The sequence below is a fragment of the Leptosomus discolor genome, chromosome 5, assembly GCF_034619465.1.
Source record: "Leptosomus discolor isolate bLepDis1 chromosome 5, bLepDis1.hap2, whole genome shotgun sequence".
In the NCBI taxonomy this organism is placed as follows: domain Eukaryota; kingdom Metazoa; phylum Chordata; class Aves; order Leptosomiformes; family Leptosomidae; genus Leptosomus; species Leptosomus discolor.
The window spans coordinates 55,300,646-55,319,530 of record NC_141395.1 but is presented as its reverse complement, the minus strand read 5'-3'; the positions used below and the strand labels follow the sequence as shown (position 1 = coordinate 55,319,530).

At 38.4% G+C, this 18,885-nt stretch overlaps 1 protein-coding gene across 3 annotated transcripts in view; it reads left to right on the top strand.

Moving 5' to 3' along the window:
• The window catches only part of RUNX1T1 (RUNX1 partner transcriptional co-repressor 1), a 113,323-nt gene that overhangs the window by 75,065 nt on the left and 19,373 nt on the right, over positions 1 to 18,885 (top strand). For all 3 annotated transcript variants that reach the window (XM_086465697.1, XM_086465698.1, XM_086465696.1), the window contains exons 5-8: positions 2,953 to 3,134; positions 10,337 to 10,587; positions 11,851 to 11,936; positions 12,561 to 12,762. In XM_086465697.1, the coding sequence (XP_086321823.1) occupies positions 2,953 to 3,134; positions 10,337 to 10,587; positions 11,851 to 11,936; positions 12,561 to 12,762 (721 nt within the window). The remainder of the gene's footprint in view (positions 1 to 2,952; positions 3,135 to 10,336; positions 10,588 to 11,850; positions 11,937 to 12,560; positions 12,763 to 18,885) is intronic.

Genomic DNA, 18,885 nt, shown 5'->3' with positions numbered 1-18,885 from the left:
TGGTTTTGAGTTACCTGGGCTCTCTGAACAAAAATTTGTCTCAATTTTAATCTTATATTTTTAAAAAATTAGTACTGTAAATAATTTATTTAAACTTGCAATTACAAAAACTTGCATCAAAGCTTAATTGTACTGTATTCTAATAAAGCCTTTTTAATTTAAATTATAATACAGAAATACTTCTGTTGGTAAAGTTTCGAAGAAAATAGGAACATCCGAGAATGGAAAATTATTAGTTAATTACCTGGAGTGAGCACTGAAATGATAAAACAGCCTTTTGGAACTGTCGTTTCTTTTGCAGGTGCAGAGATAATGTTTTCTTTTCTGATTAGAACAGTTAATTTCAAGAAGGAAAACAGGTCTGACAGATGGGTAGGAAACACGTTCTCTTCCTGTTTATTCCTGTGATTATAAAACTGATGGAGGAGGCTAAGACACTACCTCAACCTTGAAGGATATGAGGTCCAATCCAAAACAAGAGTTAGGAGCAGATTCCAGACACTGAAGTGGTACATTTTAGGGGACTGTAAGCCAGTAATATAACGTTTGTTTGCAGTCAGTGTTTTTCCAACGTATATATTTGGCTTCTGGTCAAGAACTGGTTTGTTTCTCACGTGTAGAGGTGTAGAAGTCTACCTGCAGGCACCAGCAGCGATGCTGGGAGAAATGTGTTAGTGCACGTTGACAGAACTGCCTGTGCTGTCAGAGATGAACCTTTGCATAAGCCGTTGTGTCCAAGGCCATTTTGGTTTCAGAGTCTGTATGAGTACGCTTGAGTTGCCTTAGGAGCCTCATCTCTCCTTGCTCATAGTAGGGAGAATGTCAGTGCTTCATTCTGCATCTGGCTTCCCAAACACTAGTTCTTGTTATGTATTGGGGCCATGGTGACCAGAAGCAGTCTGTAAACTTGACCTAGCCATAGAGAGGTCCTGATTCTTTTTCTTCCAATGAACCAATTATTTATAGTTGGATAAAGATTGCTTAGAATAATGTCTTGAGCAGATTGAAAGTACTTGTGTTGAACTAAAAGTTTTCAAATATGGCTTTTCTTCACTTTGAGTTTAAGTCTATGTCCAAATGTTGCTTGATGCTAATATAAACCCTAATTACGAGGCATATCATTCATAGTTTTCTATAATGACTTCTAAAAAAAATCAAGAAACTGAGTAGATCCATGTTTAATAAATATATTAAAAGTTGTATGTGTCTGTTCTGTGCATAGAAAACATATTCAATCTATTTACAGTAAAGGATACCTTTAACTGCAAATCTTCATGTTTATGTTAAAGAGCAAGAATGAACATTTCTTTAGGAGAATAACACCAAGAAAAGTAAATCAAGGGTTTTTCTAGACAGTTCAAAATTTGGTTGTCTCTACAAGCCAGGAGTGCCCATGTATGAAATAGGTCCCTTCTGTTGGTGATAGTGGATAAGGAACGTAAATGTGGTGTTTTTCCCATTGATTTCTCAACTCCAAATTGGGAACTTCACATTTCTACCTCACAGGTGTGTTGAGATGTGATGGTACATCTTCCAAGTATGCACCACTTAAAATCCTAGGTCTGATCCTATTATTTCCTACAGATATTTATTTGCAACATACGTAAATTTCTCCAATCATTTTCTGCCATGTGAGGCAGTTCAGATAGTTGGGTGTCTTGACTTCAATTGTGTGTGAGCTTTTAAAAAATAACAATGAAATTAAAACAAGTGAAAAACCCTGCTCACAAAAGCATTCAGGATCTTGCTCTGTTATGTGGTAGCCCTGGACAAAAATGTGACAGATAATAACCGAAAGAAGATATTTCTTTGGTACTTTCATAAAATGTTTGTGTTCTGTGGAGGTCTGAAAAGACTTCATGTTCCACAACAATAGACGATATCAATTGCTGGGCTTTTTTTGGCTGTTGAAATGTTTTGTATGTATTGACCCTATTCTGGCATTTTTTGTTGCACGGTGGATCTACTTTTATGGTACAGCAACTGGTACTGGAGCATTTGCCATTGTTAGAATGCTAGCAAAGTAATTTACTAAGATTCTGTGCTCAGAACTTGCTTGAACATCTGCTTTTTGTGCTTGGTTCCCTGCACTTTAGTTTCAGTACTTTTTTGACTTAAGAAGTATAAAAAAAAGAGGATTCTCCTTCCTTCTTCCTCTCCCCTGTCCCAAGTCTGGCAAGAAGTATGACTAAGTATGACCTCAGTAGATGGGCAAAATGCACCACCCAGGGATCAGTGACTATTTTCAGTTCTCTGTGTCTTAAGTCCTGGTACTCTCCAGCCCATGAACCAAGGCCCAGTGTAGGGCTCCGAGAAGAAGGTTAAAAATACTTAAAGCTACATGTGGCTAGGATGAGGGTTGTAGCCCTCTGTGTGAAGTTCTGGAACATAAGATTTTGTTGTAATCTTTATCTTAATGTGTGACTGCAATGGGAAAGCTGAGGGCTATCCTGTTCTCCCCCAGACCCTTGAAGCATGGTGACTGAGGCAACTTACAGAGCCACAGATCCTGTGGTTTTGAATGATCTCTAAGTGCTAGCTGCAGTCTGAATGGGAAACAAATACTGAAGAAGGTTTTTCACTTGTTGAAAACTGCTGCTCCATAGGAGCTCAGGTTTCAGATAGTAAGAAAAGAGGTGAAGTCAGCCAAGGCAGTGCTTTTCCCCTTTTTAAAGATGTGGAACTCAGACCTGGTTTCCTTACAGGATTTACAGTTTTCTTTTACTTTTTTAGTAAACTCCTGTGCCACTACCATGCGTACTTACATAGCCGTGACCTCAAGCAGTAAGGACGGTGCCTGCTTTCAGGCAGCTAACCACAGCAAACCTAATTGAGGATGCTTGCAACAGGTTCATCTCACAGCAGGCTTTCCTTTGATTTCTGATTTTTCTGCTTCATCTCTGTTGAAACTTCCTGCAAGCCACCCTCTTAACATGTGCAATGCTTTTGCAGGCCAATCTGCCCCTGCTGCAGCGGGAGCTGCTGCACTGTGCAAGGCTAGCCAAGCAGAACCCAGCCCAGTACCTCGCCCAGCACGAACAGCTGCTTCTGGATGCCAGCACCACCTCACCTGTTGACTCCTCAGAGCTGCTTCTCGATGTGAACGAAAACGGGAAGAGGCGAACTCCAGACAGGTGAGCCTCTCAGAAATATCACATGGGTCAAACATGAAGAGCTCTGCTAGCAAGGGGGGAGCATGTGGGTGGGTGTCTGGGGGGAACTGGGGTGGTGTTCCATGGGTGCAGGTCTTGCCTTCACTACAGCTCTGGAACAGCTGTATTGCCTTTGTGTATGCGTATATAGAATCATAGAGAGGTTTGGGCTGGAAGGGACCTTTAAAGGTCACCTAGTCCAACACCCCTGCAGTGAGCAGGGACAGCTTTAGCTAGATCAGGTTGCTCAGAGCCCCATCCAACCGGGCCTTGAATATTTCCAGGGACGAAGCATCTACCACCTCTCTGGGCAGCCTGTTCCAGTGTTTCACTACCCTCATTGTAAAAAATTTCTTCTTTATGTGTAATCTAAATCTTCCCTCGTTTAGTTTAAAACCATTGTCCCTTGTCCTATCGCAACAGTCCCTGCTTATGTATGTACATACACATATATATAGCTACATATATATGTACAAATGTATCTCTGTGTCTATAAATAGAATATATGCACTCACAGTGATTCAGGCAGCAAAATCGCCTGAGGACACACCGTGGTCATATCCACACAGAAGTAATACTGGCTAGTACCCTACTATTTGGTGCATCCTATTTCTGTGCAGCATAAAGTGATGAGCAGCAGATTACTTCAGCTCCATATGCAAGTCCTTTGTACTTGAGGTTTTGTTGGATAAACAGTAAATATGGGGAAGGTGGCTAGGCACTTATATTGAGAAATACAAGGCAAGCTCCAGAGTGCAGTCGAGGCTTCAGCTCCTTCTGCTGTACCATGTTTCCTTGTCCATGTATCCAATATACATAAGGATGTTTCTTCCAAACAGGAAAAATATTCACTGAAATCTGCTTTGTTGTCGTTCTGAGAAAGTGTCCCTGCAGAAACAGGGCGAGTCAGCATGTGTGCGTTAAGTGCAATAGCTTTAGGGATATGGAGCAGTTTATCTTATTTGAATAAAGTTCTTTGTTTAGTGTTACAAGAAGATGACTTTTCTGGTTATTTATTTTTAACTGTCTTCCCATGATAGTGTTAGAAGTTCAGACAGCATATACATTTTACCTTTGGGAGTCCCAAATATTGGATTTTTCTTAGTTTTGTTTGCCACGGATTTTATAGTGTGGAAGACTTTTCTAATGCTGTTCTGCCAAATTACGCTGCCTGCATGCCCAAGGTATGGTAAGTGTCCTAGTTGATCTTTTAAAAAGAAAAATGAAGATTTGCAAAGTCAAAAAGGCTTGCAGGTTTGTACAGGTGACATTTTTGTGTAAGGACAGGCTGAGATAGCACAAAAATAAAGAGAAAACAATGTCTGAAAGCTCATGGTAAAACTTTTAACTTCTCATAGCCAGTAGTGAACAGTAAAAGCTAAAGTAACGTAGCTATTAGATAGACAAAAACATGGAAGTGTTTGAAATTAGCTTCCTTTGGGTTGTGTTTCAGGGAAATCACTCTGGACCAGCAAGAAAATAAAGATACCAGCAGAGAAGCTTTTTTTTCTGCATATCCTCTTTTCACCACTTTTCTCTGGCAACTAAACTGAACTGAAACAGCCACCAGTGTTAACACAAACCTGCTGACTGCATCCAAGAAAGATGATTAATTTTCAAACATTTTCCATGTAGTCTCTTACTCCGTGCAAGGAGATAGCATTTCAAAAGCTGAAATGTAGCTGCCTGGGGCAGTTCTACTACATATCCTCAGTCTTTGCAGAGTAGTGTACCAAAGCGTCTATTAAAAAAACCTCTTAAAATCTTGTGAATAACTTAAATGTCAGCATGCTGTAGTCCAGTGTCAGTAGCAGACGTGGTGTTTTTCCTGCAAGTATATGGACACACATTAAATTATCTCATGAGCCCATGAGGTTTTGCTTGACAGAGAATACGGAGGAGAAGAGGGATATGCCTTCCTGACAGCTGTAGCTCACTTTTTTTCTGTTAATAGCGAACAGTATTACTCGCTTCTCTCAGAAGACCACAAAGGAGAAACGTGCAATAAAATATTTCCTTTATTTTTCTTCCTTAGCATTCTGGAATAATACTCCCCCTCTTTGAGACCCGGTTTGACAGTGTTGAATTTTGGTTATTTTGTAGTAAGTACGGTCTCACCTGTATTACCTTCAGTCCTGGTTCTGTGGGAGGGGTGGGTGGTGCAGGTATAAAGAACTTAGTGATGGAAAGACCTCTTAGAGCAAGAAGGACATAGGAGTAGTCCATAAGGGGACCAGCAATCCAGACAAATACTGGATTTTAAAGTCAGCCTTCATCTTTTAATTAAAACTGAGGCCTAGACCTAGAGACATTTAAGTCTAGCTTATGGAATTTGTTTTCAGTGTTTCTTTTCAGTTACAATACGTAGCTGCTCTTGAAACTCGGAAGTCTCTGCTCATGAGCAAGTGCTTTTGGGTTCACAACTGAAGCCTCTCTTAGGCCCCATCCAGCTCGGGGAGTCTTCAGTTCCTTTCCAGGTAGCGATGCAACTTTTGGGATGAGGGGTGGACAGTTTAACTTCTGATGTTGTGGGTAAGACCGTGCATTTGGATTCCTGGAGTCTAGGGCTGTAATGTGGGGTGTCCCAGTGACTGCGTGCTCTGAGGTGCCAAAGCTGTCAACCAGCAGCCTCTGTCGCTCACCGCTTGAAATTAGGCTCCTTAGTTCTGGAGAAAGTGGCATTTCAGAAAAACCCATCCTTTCTATTTTTGACCCTAAGATTCTTCTCTGTCAAAGAGACTGCCCAGCTCACCCACTGGAGTGGTGCCTTGAGCTTAAAAAATAAGTTGTTTTTTGCAGTATCAAACAACCCTGTCACTCAGTAGTCACGTCTGCTTCTCTGTGGACTATGATTACAGCTATAGAGGAAAAAATAAACTCTTAACAGTATTTTTGGCTGAACCAAGTTCAGTGGAGTTGTTTTGTGCACTCAAGAACATTTGTACTACAGATTTAGTAAAAAGAACAAGATGCTGTTGTAAAGATTCTTAAATTTACTGATAAGAGTTTGCATACCTTTTAATTTGGATAATGTAAGGAAAGCAACCACAAAATACTGTCCTTGGAGTCAGAGCCTGCCTAGACCTGAATGAGTATTGAAACCAAATACTTGTCTGGCTTTATACTCATTACACTATTAATTATTTTAATTGTTTACAGAGGAGCAGGAGGAAGCATCTGGAAATATATGTACCTGTTGTTTAGATGTCTAAGTAGTTTTCAAATATACTAAAATGCAGCAGAAGATACAAGGCATATATGAGGAGGGTTTGCTGTGACTGTTGCTAGAATATGGAAAAAAATGACTAAAAGGCAACATCTTTCCAGGGGAACTAAATGCAGTTGGAATAATTTTGTTTGGAGATATGTTTCTCACTAAAGTTATTTGTGGTATCTTTTTCACTTCCCAAGGGATAGATATGATATATAGCGAGACATTGTATCTAATGTTTATGTAATATATTTCTCTCTCATATATAGATGAGTGTGCATATATATATATGGTACACACACGTATATATTAGAAATATATATACACACATTCTTTCATCATTCTTCCATATTTAAATTTTTCTGTTGGGCACAGGTAACTGCATACTGTTGATTCCAATTGAGGTAAAATACAGTAAGTGATTAGGCAAAGGAAGTGGAACGTGTGTGTTGCACATAGCCACATCCACCTCATGATTTTTTGTTAAAGAAAATCCACATACCGTAATAATTTCAGAACCTTTTTTGCATATGCATTTTCCAATTCTGGTTATTTATCTGCATATCTGAGTCTACTGTATGTGAGGTTTTATAGAGCAGTCTGACAGCAGAGCTTCATGTTTTACTGAATGTTTTCTTGGTGCATATGGTCTGACACGGATGAGCAGCCACGGTGAGATTTTGGAGTCTATTAAACTAGCTCATTAAAAAGATCAATCTGTTTCTGTAATAACACCGGGAACCATCAGTCACTGCAGGAGAGAAAAACTGACACCTGAGGAGACAACATATTTTGGTAGTTTGTTCATGACATGTCATGAACAAAGTGTTCACTATGTTTTGTTTACAACTTCTGGAGTTTACATTCTACTCTAGGAAAGCAAAGGAGCTTGAACCAATGTGGGTTTTTATTTTGGTGAATGAATGCTTAGTTATAAATAACATGATTTTAAATACATTAACCACAAAAGACTTTTTGCTAATTAGTCATGCATTGAGCTTGCTGGGAAGGCCTGTATGGCACATGAGTGTGTCATATAGTGACGCTACATTTATGACAGCTGCCTGCAAAGTGGATATAGGATAGCAAAAAAATCTGTTAGACTAGCTCTAATTTTGAGTCAGAAGAAAACAAAAGTGGCCATGATTGTTTTGTGACTTTAGAAAGTGCTGCTGTGCTTCCTATACCCTTGGCACCCCTGACAAGGAGTTCACGTCAAAGGTGCCTGGGCACAGAGACAGATTTTGATAATTCTGTTAGATAAATCTTCTCATCTGAAGAAGTTCCTCCACATCTCAATAAGGTGAAAGATGCTCCCAGCTCTTACAGCTATGCTCCTTGTAAGCCATGTGTAATTATGAGGAATTTTGAAAGAATTTTCTTAATAGTAAGGCAATATTAATCTTTTCTGTAACACAGTAGTATAAACAGAGTATTTTATTCCAGCAAAGCATTATCACTTGTTTGGTCATCAAGACTCTATTGGTGGAAGTCCAATTTAAATGAAGGCATCTTGCACAAAGAGCAGATGAACAGCTTTGCCTCCTTCTTGCAAGCTGACTTCAGTGTTCTTTGGAATTGGTTTAAGATTCTTGATCAGGTTAAACTTATTTTTCCAGCCAAGACAGTTCTGCCTTGGTCAGATTTGCATGCTCAGATTTCCTACCCACAAAATTATCCATAAATTGTAATAATTTAAAACTGAAATGATTAATTTAGAAACAACACAAAATCTATTAGATGGGTACAGAGTATTGACTATTATCTGTTCTGCTGTTTTTAACCTGAATAAGTCATAGCTCCAAGTAAAATGATCCCTTGCATATTTATAGCTGAAGGACCCCATTTTTATCATATTGCCAGTTTTCCAAATGACAGTGTCAATTTATGCGTATGTCAAGTAAAACATGACCAACAGGAGCAAGAAAAAGTAAAACAAGAAAACGTTTCAGTTAAGCATCCTCCACATTCAATGTTGTTTCCTCTCTACGGCTTGCTGTTACCTTGTTACCTTTTTATGTATTTTATATGGTCAGAAACACAAAATGAGTTTATGTACAGTCTCATTCTGGTATTCTGTGAAGTTATTTATTTGGTCAGTGCAGAAGATGTAACAACAAATTGTAGAATTAAGGTTTTAACACCCAGAAAAGACCAAACAGCCATTACCCAGCATAATACCAAAACCAGGAATTTAATTTCAGTAACTGTGTTTTCAATGGTAATGTTAATTTCTATATTGGTTAAACACTTAAGGCTGTAGATGAAAATGGTGCACTGTCCAAGCTAATGCAGTCCATTCCAGTTAAGGTAGTTAAGTACAAGGCATTTCTCAAAAAACCACAGAAGTACCTGTAAGGTGCAAATATGTGTGAAAATATATGGTTTTAACATCAGAAAACTGCAGAAAAGGAAAACTGGATTTCTACTTGTCAGAGTTTCCTGGTTTGCTTTTCCTACACTGAATGATCAAAAAAAGTCAATGAACTTCTTTAATTATTTAGTTTCAGATTTTTTTTCCACATCTTAGAGATCATTCTAACTGTAACACTAAAGAACTTTGGCAAATTATAGCTTGGCATGTACATACAGGAAAGTCCATTTTTTCCTTGTTACAGTACTTTTACAATTGAAAGTCCTGGACATTGAGTTTGAATAGATACGTGCAAACAAAACACATACCAGCAACTAAATACAAAACTTGTCTTGGAGAGCTGTCAAAAACATCACTACCCATTGGGAGTTGTTGGAAGCAGTTCCATTCTGCCAAAAGTCATAAAAAATATATGATGGTCGTCAGGTGTTCCTGATTTGGAGTTTTCACAGCCATTCTGCATTTGCTTTGGAACAAGGTACATACTCCACTTTAACAAAGTGTGTCTTTCATATCTTTGCCCAAATTTAGAACAGCTGTCCTACTGCACTGGTGAAAGATTCTCCCCTCTTTGCCAAGTTAAGGTGTAATAAAATATATATACCTGGAGCTTCTCTGGCATTACTGATTGTGGTGAGGTCCCTGGAAAATATCTTTACTCCTTTTGAAAACAGTGCAACCCATCTTTTAATTTCCTGCTGGTAATTGCAAGATCTTACTTTAATCCTCTCCTAGTGAATATTGGCAAAGGTTTGGTTTCATCCTCCCTCTCGTTGACATTAAAGGAGAACCTGTTGAAGGGCAACAACTAATACATTGAGTGTTTCTCCATAGACAGTCCCTTGAGGTTGGTTGGTTTGTGGGGGAGGGTTTGTTGAAGGGCAGTTGCTTTAACAGCAGGCAAATGAGAAAATTAGATCAAGTTTAGCTTCCTGTCAAAGTGACAAAAAAATGGGTTATTACTAGGAAGATATATTATGCCATCTGTAAATCACAGAGGAGAAAGTTCTCTTTAAAAAAGACTGGAATATATAAGCTGTTTAATAAAGGTTTTTGGAGAGAGGGATACAACCTCAACAGTTTGCGATATTTCTATCGAATATATTCAAAGCTAATATTTTGTAGGTTTTGTTTTTTCCAGTGGTAAAAAAAACCCACATACTTCAGAGAAAAGGAGCTTCCCTGAAAGGAGTTTTGAACCTGTTGAAGTAACTCTAGCCTTTCTTTTTTTATTTTAATGGAAAATTAGTTCAGTTTATTGTTTCAGCTCTGCAGTTACATGTATATCCATCCCATCAACTGGTGATTTCAGTGAAGGCTGCTTGCTGCTTGCTTGTCCAGCCCATCTCTCCAAGCCACTCCATCAGAAGGCACACCCTGCTAATGTTTCTCAAGTTACAGGGACAGTTAGACAAGATGAATGTGTCCTTTGTATATTTTGAATGAGCAGTGTTACGAAATGTTCTGCAACACCACACACTTGGAGCAAAGTGAAAGAACAAGCTTTAGTTCCTGAAGCTGCATGTGTAGGTGGGGATGTGTGTTCCGGAGCAGCTCTGCTCGCTAAGTGAATTAAAATTCCTTTGCTTTGTTTTTCAGAACCAAAGAAAATGGCTTTGACAGAGAGCCTTTGCACTCAGAGCATCCAAGCAAGCGGCCCTGCACTATTAGCCCAGGCCAGCGGTACAGTCCAAATAATGGCTTATCTTATCAGCCTAATGGTCTGCCTCATCCCACCCCACCTCCACCTCAGCATTATCGTTTGGATGATATGGCCATTGCCCACCACTACAGGGACTCATACAGACACCCCAATCACAGGGACCTCAGGGACAGAAACAGACCTATGGGTAAGGCATGTTGATTTTCTGCATTGTTTTTTCGGGTTTCTCTTTTCCTTGTAATTATATTCTGTATTGTGAAGAGAATTTTTTTTGCTGATTAAATACCTGCCATTCAGATGGAGCCTTTATAGCTGTTTGTCCATCTAGCTGCTTCTAATGGACTTATTTCAGATTCATATCTGTAAAAGAGGATTGAATTGTGTCTTTGCTACACTGTAAAGAGAGTCAGAAGGAGGAGGAAGCCAGAAGGAGGAAACTTTCACAGCTGCCTAGATGACATGGACACTCAAGTGTCTGGCAGGCAAGGATAGGTAGAACTTTTTATTTCTCTTCTAATGGCACATTTGTGACAATAACATCGATATAGCTTGATTTTAGCTTAGACTAGAGGAAGGTTATTAAGTGTTTGGAGGAGTGTTTTGTGTGTGACATTTCAAGGGTGCGATGCAGCATGGGGATGTCTGCAGAGGATACAAACAGCAGAAGCACCAACCACACCCCATGTTGCACGTTTTGGTTTAATGGGGCGTCTGATGCTCTTGGAACTGCCTGGCTTGCTTCACATCTGCACTTACTATTCTTCCTTGTTTTAAACAAATCTTCAGTAAGAGGAACATTTACAAATAGTCAGCATCTGTATAGAGGAGGCTAAACAAAGAGCAAGTGTCGGTTCCTCTTGAGTGTTGATAATAAATACTGGCTTGGTTGTATCATGTTGTCAGCTGCTCTGATACATGTGCTACATTTTAACCACATGTTGTTTAAACATCTGTGAAGGGATGAACCCTTAATGAAATAATGTTGACATTGTAGTAATTACTGCATTTAGTAAAATAACACTGAGTTGATACTAATATTTTTTCAACTCTCTGAAGTGCAGCTAGTATTTGATGTACTGAGTTACCAAATAATTGTCTTGTCGACTTCTTCAAGTAGTGCAAATGAAAAATTATGTGTTGTATTATATGTGTTATATATATTATAGTTGTATATAGTCAGAAAGGGTTATCTCCACTTTTGAGGGGTCATCTAGCAACCTACAGAACTTGCAGAATTGAAGACATAGAGTAAAGCAGTAGCATCTTGTGTGGGCAAAAATGCTAAAGAGAACTTAGAGCAAAGTTTTTAAGCATGCATCGGTTTTTGTGATGGCATTCCTGATACTAGACCAGGTAATGTATAATATATTTGTCCTATGGGCTCTTTTTTCTCCCCCCCACCCCCCAAGGACTCCCAGCATTCTAAACATGATTTGCTCCTTTTTGGCAGGGTTGCATGGTACACGTCAAGAAGAAATGATTGATCACAGGCTAACAGACAGAGAATGGGCAGAAGAGTGGAAACACCTTGACCATGTAAGGGCTAAATGTACTCTTATGTATAATTGTCTGAAAGGAGCCCTTCTAAGATAGGAATTTAAAATTTTTCTTTTAAAACAAATTTGAGTCTTAGGACAAGTTTTGAAAGTGTTGGAGTTTAAATCAGAGGGCTTGATGTTCCCCATGAGGTAGCTCATAGCAGGCCTTGCTGTCAAGTGCCTCCTGCAGTATCCTGATTATTATTAAAGGCTGCCAAAAGGGGAATGGACTGTGCTCTATAAACCATGGATCTGGGGTGCATTGGATTTGTTCTTTGAATTTATTAGCTCTTATAAAATTTGTAGGCATCAGATCTCCAGGCCTCTGTGATGCTATGTGATACTAATGGTGGAACTACAGTCTATTCAGTCTTTTCCTCCTTGTCTTCACCCTTTTCCCCAGAAATCCTTATCTGTACAGTTTAGGATCACCAGTTAAACAGAAAGGGGTTGTCATGCTTAAAACAAGAATTTTTCACATGTATTTGAGATAACAGGGAAGACAACTTCTTCATTATTAAACCCCAGGCACTCAGCGCATTAATGTTTTCTTTATTTTCCTATCAGTTTATAAACAAAACGTTCTTTTTTGTTTCTCTGTTCCATCCACCGCTGTGAGTAGCTGTTAAACTGTATAATGGACATGGTGGAAAAAACTAGGCGATCGCTCACTGTGCTACGGCGATGTCAAGAAGCAGACCGTGAGGAGCTTAATTACTGGATACGGCGGTACAGTGATGCAGAAGATTTAAAAAAAGGTGGTAACAGCAGCAGTAGTCATTCCAGACAGCAGAGTCCAGTGAATCCAGATCCAGTTACATTAGGTACAGTATCCTCATTAAAAATTGTTTACCAGTCCTCTTTCAGCTCAGCTAAGTGCTAGATGAAGTTCTTATTTGTTCTTCTGGGTCTTCCGTGATAGTGATGAAATATTCCTCTTTGCTGACAACTGAATTAACTTTAACTCTTATGCCCTGATAGTCACGTTTATGTGTGGAATGTCTTGGGTTTTTGGGCGATACTTGGTAGTTTGCTTTCCATTCGGCAGTGTCTGAGAGTGGGGCAGGACAGCCTGTCGTGTAGGGATGGCAGAGCAGTGAGATGTGCACTGACTCACCATCCCTTCCGTCTCCCTCCCTTGCCTGCTTGATTAAGGAAACCCGTGGGTGCTTCTGGATTGTTAGCATTGTGAAACCAAGGGCTTTCACCTTCTCGAATCAAATGACTTAACCTGGAGCTTGTCTTTCTAAGGAAAGAAAGGGAGATACAAAGATATGGGCATTTCTTAGCTGTGCTTGGTTTCCATATAGGAAAGAAACGACATCTGGGATGGCCACAGCCATGGTCCTCTTGGGTCTGTGTCCACCACTGCAGCTCATGCAGGTGTGTTTGAGCTATTTTGGAGGCAGCTCGCTGTGTGGTTACACAGAGCCACTGAGAGCTCAGCTCAAGCTGCAGAGTTCATTGACAAGGAGCAGACAAAGCAGTTGGACTTTCGCACCCTGCAGACCTTCACAGTCACACTCATATGATACCTCACACAGCTACTTCAAAATGACTCTGCTGTATAAAACCAAGCTTTTGTTTTGTGGGCTTTCTGTAATTGATTAATATGTTGGCCTGCTTCTACCCCATCCCATCACTTCTATGGCAGGTGTGGTATGGTAAAGAAACACATCTTGGTGGTGCCTTTTTATTGTTCTCTGCTCTTTTGAAGAGACCAGCAAACTATGATTGCTTGCCTGTTATTTATCTTTAAAGAAATAATTTGTCTGTATCAAATGCCATCTACTCAAAACCACCATAAACTGCGGTCATTAGTGGAATTGCATGTATGTGTTATTTTGCAACTATATTTTATTTAAAGCTGTGTTTTCCTTTTGCCTTTAAGAATAACTTACTAAATCTAAAACTTACTTAAATGCAAATGGAAAACCAGAAAAACAAATTTAATGCCCTCTCCATCTTCCTCTTGGTAAATCTCTAGAGTTATCACTGTAATATTTAGTGCCTCTTGGTAACAAACCAGCCATTTTTGTTTTATGTGTGTCAAATTATCTGAGCCACTTCAGTCAGTGTAAGGAAGGGTTATGGAAATGCTATTCCCACCTTCACTGGTAAGTCCAGTCCCTAGAGGAGCCCTTCTCAGAAAGAAGCACTCAGGTAATGGCTTAATGGCTTGTACAAATAGTGTTAAATGTAATGTAAAGAAGGACTCACAAATACGGCGTCTGAAGTGCCGATCACATCTGCGACTTCAGGCAGAACACTTGTGAGGAAGCCCCTGGATCAGAAGCAGTGGCACCCTTCTCTAGTAAGGCTGTGATGCAAAAGAGCCAGGACATGGTGCTTGTAAGTAGAGTTAGAAGGTAAAAAAAATTAAAGGAAACTGAGGTTTTATAATTTCCCCAAGGAAGCTGGAACTCAAGATATTAGTCAAAGCTTTATAGGTGATGGTACAATCCAAGAAAAAAAGTCATAACCACAGCAACAAAAGATAAAGTGAAGACCAAATAAGTAGTTAGATCCCTGTATTGTAATTTTGTTTGTTTCTTCATCAAGATGAATTCTTTGAAACAGCAAAGTCTGCTTAAAAACACGTTATACAGCACAACCTTTGGCATTGGACATCCCAGTCACCTCTGCAGTACTATGGGTACAACTGAACTGGTTGAAGTGAGTCCATTTCAATTTTAACATGTTCATTTTGGTTATTTGACTTTAAAAACTACTTCCAAGACTCATGGACATGAAACTTGGATTACTTCAGTGGTCCACGTCAATTGTTAATATTGATAAGAAGTGCTTTTATGTCTGACATGTTAGGCAGCAAATGTGTACTTTGGAATCTATGGAACAGCGGTCCTTATATTTCCTCAAATCTGGTAGTAATCAAGTTGGCAGAATGAACACTCATAACAGTCAGAGGTATAATAAAATTGAAGCAGTGTCTGTGAGCCTTGAGATGCTGCTCTGTTTAGGGCTTTTTTAGTTTTGAAGTGAGGAGGAAGGGCTTGAAAAATTCCTCCAATATTTTATTTGAAGTGCCACAACATGTAAATATTGGGTTTTCCTGCAGGGATTCTAAATGTCAGTGATTCCCCTTTGTACTTTTTTTTTTTAACGAGGTAATCCACCCTTTAAATCCATCTTGTCATCTCCACTAGCAAGAGGAAAAAAAAAAGGGGGGGCCATATGGCTACATTGTCTGTGCCTTTGTTTCTTTTTCTTTACAATTACAATACCATCACTGAAGTGATAAGTTCTCACTATAAACATTATGCTACGGTCTTCCTAGATAGCTCTTGGTGAAAAACTCTGAGCTCAAATTTAGCATAGATAGTTGAGCCCAAAAGAAATTGAAGATGATTCTGGTTGTTGTTTTGAACCAATAGACCTTTTTTTCTGCTAAAGATTTTTGTGCTTCTTTTAATTTGACATCCCTGTAAATCGTGTTGAGCTTGACAGTTTGCAGTATCTGATCAATATTTTTCTGTTGCTATCTTTAACTAAGAAATCAAATGAAATATTTGATCATTCATTTTAATGCAGTGTAATCCAATACACGCATTAGCCAGCTACAACAGGTTACAAGCTCTCATTATTCTCCGATAGTGTGTTGAAGGTAAGATAGGTCCATTCTTTTCAGTCAGAATAATATATGTTTGTGACAGTCTAAAAATGACTCAGACTTTATATGTATTCACTTGATGAACTGTGATGTTCTGTGAAGTGAATAATAAATAAATAATCTAACTCCTCCATTTCTGCTGAAGAATTTCAGTACTACATAGTGCAGCAGGACTGAAACTTTCATCCTAGTGGTGAATAATTACATGTATCAGATATTGTATACTGAAATACACACAGCCGGATAAATTAAAGATGGAGGGTTCTTCAACATCATGGGTTATAAACAAGATCTTTAACCTTATTGAGTGCAGCTGTGGCTCTAGATAAGTGATGTAGGCACACATCAGAAGGTCTGCAGTGATGTTGATATTTTGTGTCTGTTGAATTTATCTGAATGGAAATCTTACAAAATAGAGTTTGAAATCTTCAACTGAAGAGTGCCAATACCTGCAGGATTTGCCCCAGGAAGCCAGGATTCTCAGAAGTGCATGAATATGTCAAAACCACATAAGTTAGCCATTTCTTAATACATTTTTAAATGTTAACCCTTTCAGAGCTAACTCATATTTTATCAAAGGTTATTTACCCTCATGCTTTCAGGGCATTCCTGCTGATACCTGTCTACTCATGCTGCGTTTATAAAACCTTTCCTTTGCCATTTGCAGATAATCAGCATTGCTCTGATATGCAGGATATTCTCAACGTGAGCTAACATGGAATGCTGTGAATACCACAGTAACATTTATAACTTGTAATTCTGGAATGTAAAACCTCTGTAATACTGGTCACTGGTGATGTTAAGTATTGCTCGTAATCCACTCACTGCGGAGGAGGTTTGGGCTGGATTGTGGTATACTGCTTTGCATGGTGTTAGATGGGGCTACAGCTGCAGAAACATTGCGTTCTGACTTGATCTTGGTTGAGGATGATTTAGTAATACAGTACCCATGTGATTTTCCTTTTCTTCTTTCTTTTAAATGAGAACACAACTGTATTTTTAACACAATTTCACATATGTTCAAGGAGTGTTATAATAGCCACAAAAATGTATTAAAGGGCAAAGAAGGGCAAAGATGTACATAAAAATACTTGAAACTCATGCCTCCCCCACGAGGTTACCAAGGTAGTCTCAGTATTACACCTCTTCAGACTGGGATCTATATATTTCATTCGAGTGTCACACTTTTGAGCTTGACTTTTACAAACAAGGCAGTGAATATCTGATTTTTGTTGCTCTGAGTTGTTCTTGATTTGTTTTCTGTGTCCCACCAATGGTGTTACATTTATTATAGGGTAGAATGAAGCATATGAAACATAAAAAGCATGTAAATGCATATAAAAGCATGTGTATTTCGTGTATGAAATAATCTGTAGTTCAGGGCTGGTTATATGCAGCTTTTACTATTTTTGAGGCCTTTTGTTCACTGTGTCATATAGGGTATTGCTGTCACTGCCAGTATTTTCATAAATGTAATAAATTCTAAAAGATATTCAAAATATCAGCTTTTCATCTCCATTTCGTGTTATTACAGATGTTATTGTCCAGTGATGAACAGCTCCATTCTTTTGTATTGTCAACCCATCTTGTATTCCTTCTTTCCAAATATGGATTAGACTTCTTGACAGTTTTGAACACATGTTTTCCTTTTATGTCTTTCTATTCTGTTTTCTTGAGTTTGATCCTTATTATCATGTGAGAGTTCATATCCTTTATCTGGTCCTAGCCTTTCGTCTCAGTTTGACTTCCTAGAACTGTATTTATTTCTGTTTTTAAACTCTCCCACTCTGTCTCTTTCAGTACTTTCAACATCTATTCTCTTTATCTTAAAAGCAGCAAAAATAAGCAGTCTACAAGATAGTTCTACTCACTAAACTCCAGAAACCTGGTTGATCAATTAACTGTCCATGATTCTTATGGTTGAATGTGTTCTTGAAATAAATACACCAGGGCCCATGTGGAACCAGAACTGTATTATGACAATAGGATTTTTTTAGTGAATGTTTTGTTTCTTAGTTTAAAAAAATATCACAGATAGACTAAAAATAATACTTTTTCTATATATTTTACAAAATACTGTATTATGTTGTTCCCTGCTGTTTGATAGAATGTGAGGGCTGAAACCGAGAGTAATTTTTGTGTCTTTTCCTCACGTGTATTCTTATGTTCCAGTCCAACAGCTTTCTTGCTGAAAAGTTTATTTCGCATTAAAATAGGAAATTCCAAAAACATTTTTTATTTTGAAATCTGTTTTATTTTTACGTCGTTTAAGGTCTTCACAGACAGGTACTGATTACTCTCGTGTATATGTGCTTTTTATTTTCCTTGTTGGGCTTTTTCATCTGGTTCAGTAGGAACTGGTCTGATTATCAACAAGTGCTTTCAAACCATGCCTTGCTGCGAATTTTAAGTAAATTCAGATTTTACGAGTCATTGTTCTGCATAGTAAGTTGTACTTTCACCATTTATAAACGTTTGTATTATGTAAAGGCTTTTCTGTTATCCTTTTCTGTGTGAGCTGCCTTCTCGCTTCAGGTTATTCCTAATTTTGTCTGATTTCATTCCATTTCCTTCAAGGCAGAATTTACTTTGACTTGTAGGTGCTGCAGTCAGTTAATATAATGAGTTTTCCTTATTATGGCTTTTTGCAGTTTGTTTTACATTTACTATTTTAGGGACTTCACTCAATTGTGTTACTTTTGCTTTGAGTTTGCTAGATGTCCAAATTAAGATCTTTTGTGTTTTAGTTTTAGTGAGCAAGTTCTGTGATCCTTGATCTGAAGGACACCTTACCTTAAAAACAGAAGTAATATAAGACTTGCATCCTCTGGTCACGTCCTGTAGTTTAGCCCCAAAAAGAAGATTATTTTCATGGACTAATCACCACTGACTAAACAGCAGCCATGTTAATAATACTTTTCTTGCTTGGAAAATACATTTTTTATTATCTTTATAAGTGCTTCTTGTCTTTTTTTTTGTGCACCATTCCAAACTATGGGAAAGTCTCTCACAAGCTCTTGATTTAATCCTCTTCTTGCAGAGGATCTCATTCCTCATGTAAATAATTTGTGGTTGGAATAAGAGCTTGATTGATGTTTATGTTTTGGAAATTTTAACAATTAGTTGGCAATCTGGTCATTTCTGTCATTTAATTCCTTTTTTGGAAAGTCATGTATACTCAAAAATCAGCTCCATATCTCTCTATTTTTAAGTACCATGGTAAAGGGCTTAAATCAAGGTTATGGTCCACTTGCAGTGGACTTACGGACTGTGCCCTAAGTAGCAGACAGGAAAACTAAGCACAAAGTACAAGATA